General features: G+C 38.2%; 2 protein-coding genes and 1 non-coding gene across 4 annotated transcripts in view; 1 reads left to right on the forward strand and 2 right to left on the reverse strand.

The window, feature by feature from the left end:
* LOC143864106 (callose synthase 3-like) overlaps positions 1-3,230 on the forward strand; it is a 41,568-nt gene extending 38,338 nt beyond the window's left edge. Inside the window, exons 39-43 of the mRNA XM_077374901.1 lie at positions 63-292; positions 822-1,613; positions 1,698-1,748; positions 2,172-2,357; positions 2,734-3,230. Coding sequence (XP_077231016.1) covers positions 63-292; positions 822-1,613; positions 1,698-1,748; positions 2,172-2,357; positions 2,734-2,982 — 1,508 coding nt within the window. The 3' untranslated portion in view covers positions 2,983-3,230. The remainder of the gene's footprint in view (positions 1-62; positions 293-821; positions 1,614-1,697; positions 1,749-2,171; positions 2,358-2,733) is intronic.
* Positions 3,231-3,955: 725 nt separating this feature from the next.
* Positions 3,956-4,057, reverse strand: LOC143864485 (U6 spliceosomal RNA). The gene has a single exon (XR_013241162.1). It is a non-coding gene; the product is annotated as a U6 spliceosomal RNA (small nuclear RNA).
* A 231-nt stretch (positions 4,058-4,288) lies between these two features.
* On the reverse strand, positions 4,289-9,258 carry LOC143864277 (actin-like). 2 transcript variants are annotated; one of them, XM_077375190.1, is made up of 5 exons: positions 8,874-9,258; positions 7,557-7,626; positions 6,944-7,337; positions 6,117-6,730; positions 4,289-4,502 (listed from the first exon to the last, which is right to left on the reverse strand). In XM_077375190.1, the coding sequence occupies exons 2-5, from the start codon at positions 7,614-7,616 to the stop codon at positions 4,467-4,469; spliced, it is 1,104 nt and encodes a 367-aa protein (XP_077231305.1). In that variant the 5' UTR covers positions 7,617-7,626; positions 8,874-9,258; the 3' UTR covers positions 4,289-4,466. The 2 variants fall into 2 exon arrangements, with proteins under 2 accessions (XP_077231305.1, XP_077231304.1); XM_077375189.1 differs by lacking the exon at positions 4,289-4,502 and adding an exon at positions 5,045-5,379 and having other exon boundaries at positions 8,874-9,257.
* Positions 9,259-14,145: the final 4,887 nt, after the last annotated feature.

A 14,145-nucleotide genomic window follows, 5' to 3' on the forward strand; every position in this document is an offset into this window, starting at 1 on the left:
CATTGGATTTCTCATGAAACTCGTTCTCATTTATATCCTTCTGTGTGCCAACGATATGACAGGTTTCAATTCTACACTTCGGGAAGGAAATGTTACTCATCATGAATACATGCAAGTTGGCAAAGGGAGGGATGTGGGTCTTAACCAGATCTCACAATTTGAGGCAAAGATAGCTAATGGCAATGGGGAACAGACATTGAGTCGTGACATTTACAGGCTTGGACATCGTTTTGATTTCTTCCGGATGTTATCGTGCTATTTCACCACCGTGGGCTTTTATTTCAGCACCATGGTATTATACAAACACTACCCTGTAATGCTTTATGGGCCTGATCATAGTTGACAAACTCTTACGACTCGTACGAGTCAACTCCCGAGCCAAGTCGACTTGCTGGGCTTTCGAGGCGAGTTGCATGAGCGACTTGCCTCTGTTGAAGACTCGTTCGAGTCGCTGGGAGTCAACTCGAAAAAATAAGACTCTTACTAGTCGAGTCGAGTTGCTGGGCTTGAGCTTTCTTGTTTTGATGGTTGAAAACTTGGAAGTTGGAACTTACAACTTAATTATTTTTGTGCATGCTAGTTACAAGCATGTATTCATTTATATTTTTTGCTTAGTGCTTTATCTATATGCTATTGGGTTATATTTTCTGCATCCTTTATATTTTGATATATAATTATGCTTTTTTTTCAACTAATTTTTTGTTCTTGTCAAAAACTCTTTCGAGTCACACGAGTCAAAATTAAGAAATCAAGTCACAGGTTGACAACTATGGGCCTGATTATCCCGTTTGATGTTGAATTGTTTTATTTTCATCTCTCAGGTGACTGTGCTCACTGTATATGTATTTCTATATGGGCGTCTCTATCTTGTTCTTAGTGGACTTGAAGAAGGACTGGCTAAGCAACTTAAACACAACAAGTCTCTTCAAGTGGCTCTTGCTTCTCAGTCTTTTGTGCAACTTGGATTTCTTATGGCACTGCCTATGATGATGGAAATTGGCTTAGAAAGAGGATTTCGCACTGCACTAAGTGATTTCATACTAATGCAACTACAATTGGCACCTGTGTTTTTTACGTTTTCTCTTGGGACCAAGACCCATTACTATGGAAGGACATTGCTTCATGGTGGTGCAGAATATAGAGCTACTGGTCGTGGATTTGTTGTCTTCCATGCCAAGTTTGCCGAAAACTATAGGTTATACTCCCGGAGTCACTTTGTTAAGGGAATTGAACTTATGATCCTTCTTATTGTGTATCATATTTTTGGTCATAAATATAGAGACCCTGTTGCGTACATCTTGATCACGGTTTCTATGTGGTTCCTGGTGGGCACATGGCTTTTTGCTCCTTTCCTTTTCAATCCTTCAGGCTTTGAGTGGCAAAAGATTGTGGATGATTGGACTGATTGGCATAAATGGATCAACAACCACGGAGGGATTGGTGTGCCCCCAGTGAAAAGTTGGGAATCATGGTGGGAGAAAGAGCAAGAGCATCTACATTTTTCTGGAACACGTGGGACCATTGTCGAGATATTATTAGCGTTCCGCTTCTTCATCTATCAATATGGGCTTGTCTATCACTTGAATATATCAAACCAGAACAAAAGTATTCTAGTATGTTTCCTCTTGTTTTCTGTTGTATTTACCATGACATGGGATGTGTTACAATGATAATAGCATTTGCTTGCTGCGTTGCAGGTTTATGGCATTTCATGGCTTGTGATCTTTGCGGTATTGCTTGTGATGAAGGTAAATTAATAATTTGCAATTCCCCAGCTGTTATATCCAGATTCCAGAAATAACAGGAACATGGGTTTGATTCCGAAACTATTATATCCTGAAATAATAGGAACAAGGGTGTGAGATGGCCATTCAAAAAAAAGAAGAAGAGGTGTGAGATGTTTTTGCAAGTACCTATTCTGAAACTCGTCCCTAGCAAAGCTGACTAATTAATGTTGGTAGACTAGATGACCATTTTCTTGTTTGGCGACAGATAGCAGATAATCTCAAGAGATATAAAGATATGATTTTGGATGGTTTTCTTAGATGTTTTAAACAAGAAACAAACTTGTTTTGGCTGTTCGTTTTATGGTTTCCTTTCTTGCCAATTTCTTTATGGCTAATATCTTGTGCAATGTGCTTGTTTTGATGGGGTATTTTGGCCTTCTTTAGGTTGTGTCCATGGGGAGGCTAAAATTAAGCGCAGAGTTTCAGCTTGTATTTAGGCTATTCAAGGGTCTTCTTTTCCTGCTGTTTGTCGCCATTCTGATCACCTTGATAGCACTTGCCCATATGACAATTCAAGACATCGTAGTATGCTTTCTCGCGTTCCTGCCAAGTGGATGGGGGTTGCTTCTGGTCAGTAAATTCATTCCAGCTCTCTAATTAATACCAGCATTCAAAATCATCTATAATATGCAAGGTTTTAAATTTCGGTCTCGACCACCACCGAAATCGAAATATTTCGGTTTCCCTTGAAATTTTGGCTGAAATCTTGTAGAATTCAGCGAAAAATTTTGTTATTTTTAAAATTTCGGTATTTCGGTGGAAATCTTGTAAAAATGCATGAAAACGAAATTTTGGTGAAATTTTAGAAAAAAATACTATTCAATGTGTATTTTATTTCGGTCTTGGCTGAAACTGAAATATTTCAGCCAAAATGATGTGGAAATTTTAAATCATGATAATATTTTCCCTTCTCTTTTAGTTCTTATTCATGATTTTTATCTTTCAGATTGCACAAGCTTGTAAGCCTGTTGTTCAAAAAGCTGGGTTCTGGGGATCAGTCCGCACGCTGGCTCGAGGTTATGAAATTATAATGGGCCTGCTTTTGTTCACCCCAGTTGCGTTCCTGGCGTGGTTTCCGTTTGTTTCAGAGTTTCAAACCCGTATGCTTTTCAACCAGGCCTTCAGCAGAGGTCTACAGATTCGACGTATTCTTGGTGGGCAAAAGAAGGATCGTTTGTCCAGCAACCAAGAGTAAAATTAGCCCCCCAAAATGCTTTATTATCCACATTTGTTGTCTAATTGTCAGATTGCTTCATTCAATGTTTCTACCATATCTGTTCGTATATATAGACATTGCAAACCAGTTGTAAAAGTTATGACTGTGAGAAGACATCTATCTCTATGGATGTCTTCTCTTTTGATTTTGTTAGCAATAGTCTGATAATTTATGAACAGAAGTGTGTACTCAGAAGTGTTTCTATAAATCTCATATCTTTCAGCAGAGGCCTTTAGCTTTCTTAACCATTTCATTTCAGTTTTGAGTTTTGAGTACAGATCTCTCTCACCTTACACTACTGAGTTCATCCAGCTGCTGATAATTCTAATATATATGACATGATAATGCATACAACCAACCATTGTTTAAATATCTTGTATGACCCATAGTTTCGAAACTCCCCCATGTCATCGTGAACTTTCTTTTACCTTGGCCGCGTTCTTACCCAAGTCTGTATTTTCACCCGCATCTGTGTTTTGAAACTCTTGTATAACCAAAGGAGCTTTCTATGCAGACAGACAAACCTAACATAGTGTCCTAGAAACCACAAATCATGGCTGGATTAAAATCTCTGCAATGAAGATCGCGAAAGGCCATGTTTGGATCGCAGGAGGAACATTTCTTTAGGAAAAAGTTTCCCTAGGATCTTTTTGATTTCACAATTTGGGGGCAAATGATAAATTTTACAGATATCATTATCAATTAAAGGCTGCTGTAAATAAAACTTGAACTGCAGCGGTTCTAGTTATTTTTTCATGTGTAATCTAATAATGGAAAAGCATTATATTTTGGAATAAAATTTTTTTTCCAGAAAATTCCTGCAATCCTAACAGGGCCCAAGTGATATACAAAGAAGAAAAACACCTTTAGTCTTATCCAACAACAAACACAAAATGATGAAACCCAGAGCACAAAACAAAATCAGAAAGCCATTTTTTTTAAATTTTTTTGTAAAAAAACTACTATTTCCTTGAATGTTCATGTCATCCTTTGCATATTGACCATGTCTATCTTCTCTGTTTGTTCTAATTTTGTTGGATTTCTCCCAAGAGATGAACACAACAATTACCCAGGAGAAATCCATCCCTGCAAATACCGCTTGCCTAAGCATACTTGTGGAGTTATGATGGCATTATTAACTATGAAATTTTGATGGGGTCTCACTCTTAATTTTCTGCTACATTCGTTTTCAACACCATTAGCGAACCCAGAGCAGAGTATCCTCTGTTATTTATTGCTTTGTTTTAACATCCAAAGTACTTACTGTGAACTTCGCTGGTTCGTGAACAGAAATTACCTGTAGAAATTTTAGTCTTTGATTACAGCAACAATAACATCACCGATATGAGTATATTGGCGATTACTAGATCTGATGATTCGAATACACATAAATTCTTGGCGATTACTAGATCTGATGATTCGAATACACATAAATTCTCGAGCACCGCTGTTGGCCGCCACATTCAAATGGGTCTCAGGCCCGATGGAATGCATTCTACCTGTTTTAAAAAAAATTAATTAAAAAACAATTTCAATAAAAATTTCATTCCGAGCTCGATGGAATCAGAATACCACCTCTTGGGTGTAAAACAGATTTGGGCATTCTACCTGTTTTAAACGGATGGATAAAATCATATAATCACCAGGTCAGGAAGAGGGGAGTTTTAGGATGCAGTCGATCCATAGACAATAGCCTCTTGAATGAATGGTTTGGATCATCAGACTTTAGACAACATTTAAGTCCATTAGCACATTAACACCGCTGATCAAAACCTTAGGTTTTGCTTTCTACAATCCAACAAAATCTATTGAAAGCGGGCAGGAAAGGGGGAAAGCTAACAAGCAGAAGAAAAACAGACATAAATTTGAGAATTGCTTAGTTATGTGAAACTTACAGTGGAAACAGATGTGGTTCTTTCAAATAGGGTCTTTCAGATTGAATCTGATGATAACAAAGCTGAATTCCAAATAGGGTCTCTTTCAAATTTCACCATCAGTAGATAAGACGTAACATTCCAGTGAAAAATATGATATCAGAGGATTTCAAATATGCAACAAATATTCTTATTGCCTTCCATTACAACATCACTAAACACAAAGTAAATCCAATATAACCCAAATCAAAAGCAGTGTTAATAGGCTGCGCCTCAGATTACACAGTTCCACAACTTCACAAGAATAATAATGAAAAAATGGGTACAGGTTTACAGGCACATCGAGGTCATTGTCGGAAACAAATTAAAGAAAAAAAAAAAAAAACAAGCAGCAGCATTTCCAGATGAAAAACTAGTACTTCTCACCCTCACAAGATTAGAAGCATTTCCTATGAACAATTGACGGACCAGATTCATCATACTCTGCCTTTGCAATCCACATCTGCGCAACATACAAAATCTCTCGTCATATTAAGACCACGGAATCTTTAAAAGGAAAACTTATGGTACTTAGATACATGGTTTTAAATTTCGACCGGTGGGGACCGAAACCGAAATTTGCCGAAATTTCATTTTTCGCCGGACCGAAATTTCGGTAATTTTGGTCCGAAATTTCGATTAAAAGCCATCATTTTATTTTATTTAAAAAGTGTTACAAAATTTCGGCCGAAATTGAAAATTCGGTCGGGAATTTCGAACCAGAATACCAAATTTCAGATTGAAATTTCGGTTTTCGGTGGGGTCCGAAACGGTTACCGTAACCGAAATTTTAAACCATGGTTATATCTTATCCTTACCCAACTATCCTTATCCGATACTTGGATACTCAGGGGTTTCTGGAGGATCCGTGTATCATACAGCAAAGCAATAGTACAGAAAGCAATAAGTAACAGTGATACAAACTGAAAATTGAGACAATCATAAAGCAATTGCAAAAAAAAGTCCGTTGGAAGGATGTTCTTGAAGTCAGGCAAACAATAATGAGGAAATGTTTGGAATGTTCCATTAAAAAAAGAAAGAAAGTTTGTAATGTTTTGCTATAACAGAATGAATACAGGTTAGATCTTTGGTGAATGCATCAGTCAAGCCAGTGTGTCTGCGTTTCCAAATAGGAAGGTGTATCACTTATGAACGCATGTATTTAATAGATGAAAAGAAAGGATTTAGGTAACAGAGTACCTGCTGGAAAGTGCTGAGGGATGCCAAGATGGAGCCTCCAATCCAAACACTGTACTTCCTCTCAGGGGGAGCCACAACCTTGATCTTCATGCTGCTCGGCGCTAATGCTGTGATCTCCTTGCTCATCCTATCAGCAATACCAGGGAACATGGTGGACCCACCACTAAGAACAATGTTCCCGTATAAATCCTTCCTAATATCCACATCACACTTCATAATAGAATTGTAAGTAGTCTCGTGAATTCCTGCAGCCTCCATCCCAATCATAGATGGTTGGAAGAGCACCTCAGGGCAACGGAAACGCTCGGCCCCAATGGTGATCACCTGCCCGTCGGGCAGCTCATAGCTCTTCTCCACAGAAGAAGAGGTATTGGCTGTCTCGAGCTCCTGCTCGTAGTCAAGGGCAATGTAGGCCAGCTTCTCCTTCATGTCTCTTACAATTTCACGCTCGGCAGTGGTGGTGAAAGAGTAGCCACGTTCTGTCAGGATTTTCATTAGAGCGTCGGTCAGATCACGGCCTGCAAGGTCAAGACGCAGGATTGCATGTGGGAGGGCATAGCCTTCGTAAATGGGAACTGTGTGACTGACACCATCCCCAGAGTCCAGCACGATACCTAGAGAAGCACACACATGTACACACTTTAATAGATAAATAAGCAAAACTGTGAAAATTTGAACGAAAGAGCATAAAACATGTCTACGGAAATGCTGTAATCATCACTGCTGGTATATTTATGTATTAAAATGAATCAAACTTTTCCAGTGCTGACTAATTGTTGTGGGATTATAATAGAGAGATCAAAATAGGCATTACTGTGTGTGCTTACCAGTCGTACGGCCGCTGGCATAAAGGGAGAGAACAGCCTGAATAGCAACATACATAGCAGGAGTGTTGAAGGTCTCAAACATGATTTGAGTCATCTTCTCACGATTAGCCTTCGGGTTGAGAGGTGCCTCGGTGAGAAGAACTGGGTGTTCTTCTGGGGCCACTCGCAGCTCATTGTAGAAGGTGTGATGCCAGATCTTCTCCATGTCATCCCAATTGCTCACAATACCATGCTCAATTGGGTATTTCAGAGTTAAAATACCACGCTTGGACTGAGCTTCATCACCAACATATGCATCTTTCTGGCCCATGCCAACCATCACACCTGTGTGACGCGGGCGGCCCACAATGCTAGGAAACACAGCCCTTGGAGCATCATCTCCAGCAAATCCAGCCTGGAAAAAACAAATTTAGCATTATAATCAAATGTTTAGGCAATTGTTACCTAAAAGTGGGTAATATAGGGGAGAGTGAAATAATGGGGACAAAGCAGGACACAACGTAACAGAATGCCAAACAACATAACTATTTGGCCATTACTGTTATCGCATCTCATGTGAAATATGGCTCAAGGAGAAGTTTTAATTCTCGGTAACAGAATCTCATAATATTACCTTAACCATTCCTGTTCCATTATCACAAACGAGAGGCTGAATATCCTCAGTGTCTGCCATCTTCTAGCACCTTGCAGGAAAAAAAAATATGAAGTTGAGAATAGAGCAATAAGCAGATGAAGGGAAAATGAGAAAAAAAATAGCCTCTTCTGGTCCTAAATATACAAATTACAAATTTCATTAGCAACCAAATTATTAGAAATTACTCGGCCATTATGGAATTTGCTGAGTAACAGTCACAAATTTGATACAGCTGACCAAGCATCACTCACTGAGAAGAAAACATTTGATGACTATCCATCAGAAATATCTTGTTTTTGGATATGAAGCAACAATATGGCCAGTTTCTACAATTAATTTTCAATATCAGTCGATTCAGTTTCATTTTACTCATGCCAAGCATCCAAGAAATCTAGCAAAAAATGAAGTATTACAAAGAACAGAGAAAACCATAATGGCTACAATACAACACAAATATGTCAAACAGTTAAAAGAGGTAAGTAAGAGCAAGGTTTAAAATTTCAGTTTCGGTACCGGTTTTGGACCCTGAAATTTTGAAATTTCGACCTAAATTTCAAATTTTCGGTCGAAATCTGGTACAAAAACAGAAATCAATATTTTTTTTCAATATTAAATTTCGGCCGAAATTACTGAAATTTCGTTGAAATATTTAATTAATTAAAAAAAAAAACAGATTTTTTGGCTCAAATTTTGGAAAAACCGAAATAAAATACCGTTTCGGTTTTTATTGATTTCGGTGTCGGTCTTCAGATTTCGGTCGAAATTTAAAACCATGAGTAAGTGGTTGTGAAAATATATTGAAAAGCTATATAGTCCTTTTAAACGAAAAAAAATTACAATAAAAAAAGGATATTGGTCTGAATTGAAAATATTTTTAGGGTGATTACAATTTTTTAACAAATTAATAATTAGTGAAAACATTTTTCTAAACTATTAAAATATTTGAATTGGCAAAAAAAAAAAAAGAAATTCATACCAATAAATATGAGACAGAGAGCAGGTAAAGCGGAACTAGTAATCAGAGAGAAAATCTCTCCTTAAGAGAAGCAAAGGCATAAAATCATAAATATATAATCCTATCAAACAAATTTGATTGGTATTTCATATACATTTTAACTCATCAGATCTTAGACTCAATTTTTAATCATAAATCCTACACCAGATCGCAAAACAAATCAGAGTAATGGAAAACCTAAAGCATAGATAATGATTTAAGACCTAAATTTAGACGCAAATCCGTATTTCATAATCAACACAAAACAGAACAAAAACCTAAAAATCAGAGAGATCAGATACCTTTCAAATCCTAGATTTAGATTTTGTCTTGAAATCCTCCTCAATCTAACACCTAAATTACCTCCAGAATCCTCCTCATTCTAAACCCTAAAATACAAAGAAAAAACCGATCCGTAGGTTCTTCCACGGATCGATCTGCGAAGGCCGTGCCCTAAACTTCTTGAGAATCTCTTTTTTCCCTCTCTATCTAATTTTGTTTAGAAAATGAAATCTCGCCTTAAAAATTAATTAAGGGGGAGTCTTTGCTAAAGATCGAGGGGCCCTCCGCACTTGCTGGAGGTCGTTTTGGCACGTGACATGAAACAGTCCACATGAGGATCTTCAGGTTGTTGGAACTTTAGCTGCCATTTTCCTTTCCATCATTCCTCCAAATTATTACGTTTACTTACACCCCATCACCTTACCATTATAAAAGAGAAATAAAAAAGAAAATAAATCCGCCCCTTCCTTCTGATTACTCACCCAGCAGCAGTAGTATATCAATGACTCTAGAGGAGTAGAGGGGCCTGATGTACTTCACCTCAACGGGGCTGATTGCCACGTACACTGCTGCTGGTGGGTGTCCCAAGTAATCAAAAGAGGCGGATTTATAACTTCTCAAAAAGACTAATTTACCCCTAATGCACATCATTAACAGGTCAGGTATATCCTTTCCTCACATGGATTTATTTATCCTAGAATCCGATGACCTTGGATTTTCTATTTTTAGGAAAAGTATTTTCTAAGGTAAAAAAAAAAAAAATGTAAATCCAAACATGCCCTTGCGCCATTTTGGATTGCGGTAAAAAAAAAATTCCTACTTTTTTTACATAATAAACATGATAGCTTGAGAGCCAACCTTATTCAATTTTTACTTAGAGTGATCTTCAATTTATAATAATATCCTTCGAAATTAATGATATCATTCCCTTCTAAATTGTGGAAGGAAAAAAATAGAATGGATTCCACCCCAATGGAAATTGAATTATTTGAATTAAAATTTTTATTTTAATTCCTTCTTTGCCTCCATAATTTACATTGAGATTAAATATGGTAAGATGCAATTAGCCAAAATAAATCATAAATAAGGAAAGTACAACAGCAAAGAACCAAAAAATCCGAAAAAATGACAAATTGGGGATCATCTGATCACGGTTACACGGTGATGATGACAGGCGTCAATGGCCGTTGGATAGATTTGGGACCCACTCAAGTTGGTATGTAGGGTGTGTGGTACGCCCTAGTAATTAGACCTAGCAAAAAGTGACCCGGACCCGCGGGTCCACCCGGCCCGCCTGTAAATTCAGGGTCCGGGCCACCAATTTGTGACCTGTTTAAAATTGACCCGCGGGTCCACCCGGCCCGTCAAAACTGGGCCAGGCCGGGAGGACCCGCGGGTGCCCGTAGAGAATTACAAAAGTTTTATTTTGGCCTTTTTTCCCGTAATTGTCATATTTTTTTAATTTTCTTTGCAGTTTTTTTGGTAATTGTCATATTTTATTACATTCTTTTGGTATTTTTTTGATAATTTTTCTACTTTGCTTCCCTTTTTCGGTAATTTTTCATTTAAGACTTAGTAACCATATGATTATTATAAATTGCTATTATTTTATTGCTAGCCACCTTTGGGCAACTCGTACTTCTGTCGGATCTTTGCAGCAAAGGATGCAGACAAGCCGAAAAGTAGACTCGGGAAAGGTGGCTAGCGAATCCCTATTAAAAAAAAGTGACCCGTGGGTCGGCCCGGGTCCAAGCATAGTGACCCGTAAAAATTTCCGGGTCCCATTTGCCAGGTCTACTAGTAATTGCACATAGTTGTTCATCATTGGAGGTTTTAAGTAGCATAAACATTCTTAGGTCATTCCTCTCCTTAAAAATAATTTTCTTATAGCAAGAACCCTTTTTAAAATTAACTTTAGCAGTAAAACTTGTTTAGTGGGGAACAATGATAGAAATTCTAATATAACACCCGATATAGGCACCCTTAAAATAAAGGTTGGCAATATGCATGTTACTTTAATCATGATTAATTATGAAAATTTCTGATGTAGTGAACATAAGATTACTTTTAGAGGCACTTTTACATGGACGGGAAAGAAACCCAATCCATTGCACACCCTAACAGTGATACAAAAGCACCGGTTCTATTTCATTCTTGGAGTGGCCGCCTCACTTGGCCCTCTTATATATCAACAACCCAATCTCCTTGCATTTAGAACATTTCACCATAAGGATAGTCAATGAACAACTATCTACATGTGGAGCATGTACACCCAAATTGCAGATTTGAATGTACAATGAAGTGCTAAACTGCAATATGGAAGCCCCAAATTACAAGTTGGGTGTACATCCAAATGCTTACACTGTTAAAATAAGATCTGATCCTTGGATTGTTTTGGGTGTAGATTAGGCAATTATGGTATATTAAGTAGCTAGCTTTGATTGGGATTATCTCCCCAAATCTTGTCTAGTTGACTATGATTATTTTCCTAAATCTTGTCTTTATCCCCTTGAGTACATGTTCTATATAAATGTTCCTTAATGCTTCTCGGATAAAAGCGTCATCTGGCACATAAGACATGAAAGCAAACTTGTGGTAATGTGGCAAGAACTCATTTCTTCGGTCTCCTGCTGGTCGTACTCTCGGTCTCCCTACCATTACTCTTAAAAACATATTGCAAGTTCTAACTATTTTATTTGGTTTTCTTACTAAACTGTCAATTCCTATTTTTTATTCTCCAAAGACACCCTCATCAGGGTCACCTTGCCCAACAAAATAAATAAATAAATAAATAAATAAAAGGGAAGTGATAAATGCGCCCCTATTCATTACTTGGGACACCTAGCTCCAGTGTATCTATGACTCTGGAGGGGCTGATGTACTTCACATGGGAAGGAGGGATTCGACCGACCTGATTGCCACATACACTGCATCTGGGTGTTCGAAGTAATGAAAAGGGGCGCATTTATATATTTCTAAAAGATGCCTAATTTAGTAGTGTCATATGTTGAATTCAAGGAAGTCGTTCACCTTGTGGATAGGGGCTGAGCGAATTCATTATGTCTTGGAAACTATTTTATTTTTGAATTAGCTTTTTGAGTTTGGGTCACAATCCGTGGACCATCCACTGGTAAGTCCGGTCCATTGAATTGAAGTGTCTTAGATACTCGTTACGTTGTACACAAGCGCTTAGAGTTAAAAGGGAGAGACAAAGGGATGACAATAGAGATATTCATTTGGCCATTGGATGGATGGTCCCATCACTATCCCCATTTTTTCGGGCTGACCTTTTACTTTAAAATTGGGTCAGGTTGGTTCTTATTCATTTTTTTAGCAAAAGCTCAACCCAATCAGACCCCTAAGTTTTTAAGGGTTGCACCCCTAATTTTTTTGCTTTGACATTATTATTTCAGCTCAACTACATTTTATTGAGTCAATGTGATTTTTTGTCATATTCACCATTTTTTTTTTACAGGCAATTTCAAATTTTGATGATTTTTTAAATAATTTTTCCAAAATTTGACAAATCTAACTGATTTGCAAATGTGTTTCTTTATTTCCATTTTTTCATCGTTGATGTTCCTTTTCCCCCCTAGTAAATGGGCGATTATATTTTCACTCCCCCTACAGTACGCATTCGCTACCCTCATTAGCGCTTTTTGACGTCAAATCATGTTAAAAGGGGAGCGAATGGGTACTCTAGGGGGAGTGAAAATATCATTGCCCTTTTTTTTAACGAATAAGATGGAGATTAAAAAAAGGGAAATGATTTCTGAGCTTGAGTATAAACATGCGCTCCACTTGTTTGTCATATAGTATTTAAAAGGGATGTCGGAGGATATTACGGTTCTCAAAAAGCTCTTAAAGCCCTTTAAATACTACACGAGAAACAAGTGAGCACATGTTTATCAAAACATTGGAGTGCTGAAATCATTTCCTTAAAAAAAGCTAGAAAAGAAAACAAAGAGTGCATGTGAGTATTTGAAAGATTAATGTTTCAGAGCTATTGCACGACTGTTTTGATACTGTCAAAAAATCAGTTGTTCGAAACTGTTTTGTTGTTTTTAAGTTATCGTAAGCCCGAAACCACATCAAGAAGATCTACGAAAAAAACCTAAGAATAGAAAGAAAATGAGAACATTACAATTATATCGCAATGTCTCAACACAAAATGCATAGGTAAGAAAGGATGAAGAAGGATTGGCAATGCCCCGATTGTCGTTATCAGAACTTTGGATGGCGTTTTAGATGCAGGAGGTGCTCACAGGCCAGATTGTCTCCCTCCCCTTTGCCTCCTTGGGATGGGGAATGTGTACCTTTAAGAGAAACCAATCATGTCCGAGATAAAAGGTTCGGGGCATGGTTTTGCTCCCCTTGTCAATACCTACATTTTAAATGGCAGGTTGATTGCCGCTGGTGCCATTCGACCAGACCTTCATTAAAATGGGTTCCTTGATCTTTTAGGGCTCAATCTAAGGATGTCGCAGATAACCCTTGGCCTGACGCGGGTAATATCTATCACAAAAAAAACTCAGCGATCCCAGTTTTTATCTATCTCAGGTATGGAATTAGATGTGCGATTAGGCTTTCTCAGATCCTGCCTCATTGGAAAAAAGAAATATCATAATGAGCCATTGCAGAAGTTGTGGGATTGGGCACAACTGTCCTGGGAAATCCCTTCGTTACACTGCCCATCTGCACTGGCAAGAGACGAAGTCCTGTTTATGTTTGATTTAGAATTGCAGGCCTCATAGGTCCTCGCTAAGGGATCAGCGGCCTTGGATAACCATCTTCTGTCCTTTTCACCAAGGAAATGGGACTTTGTACAAGGAGAGGAGGCGCTATGGGTTCGTTTTTATGGCATCCCCTTGCATGCCTGGGCTATTTCTACTGTGGAGGCGTTAGGGAGCCTCTTTGGTAAAGTTGTAGAAACCAAAATGGAGGGCAGCCATCAGAACTGTATGAGCTTTGTCTCGGCTAAGATCTTAGCCCCCCGATGGCTCTTCCCTAATTTTGGTGTAAAGCTCAAAAGTTTTGACCAGTTCTATCCCATTGGGGTTGAGCTCTTGGAGGAAATCCCTGAGTCGGCCATCCAAGTCTCGGGTTCCCCTTTAGCGTCGGACCGGCCTCCGACAACATCAAGGCCCTTATCCGGTGAGCCGTTGGGGCCTTCTAGGAATTCAAATTCAAACTTCTTCGTTGGAAAGTCAGAAATTGAGCCGTTAGCTACTCTCGATATTGATGTGAAGGGACCTGGAGAGAGAAATGTAGGTTTTTTGGGTTTGGTGACGA

Source organism: Tasmannia lanceolata, unplaced genomic scaffold (assembly GCF_043159265.1).
Source record: "Tasmannia lanceolata isolate RefF3 unplaced genomic scaffold, GAP_Taslan_0.1 ptg000048l, whole genome shotgun sequence".
Taxonomy (NCBI): Eukaryota; Viridiplantae; Streptophyta; class Magnoliopsida; order Canellales; family Winteraceae; genus Tasmannia; species Tasmannia lanceolata.

Coding starts and splice junctions, on each gene's coding strand:
- LOC143864277 (XM_077375189.1), bottom strand. CDS start 7,616: ATGGCAGACACTGAGGATATTCAGCCTCTCGTTTGTGATAATGGAACA. Junction 7,338..7,556: donor ATGGAACAGGAATGGTTAAG/GTAATATTATGA, acceptor TGTTTTTTCCAG/GCTGGATTTGCTGGAGATGA. Junction 5,380..6,116: donor CCCTCAGCACTTTCCAGCAG/GTACTCTGTTAC, acceptor TATGTTGCGCAG/ATGTGGATTGCAAAGGCAGA.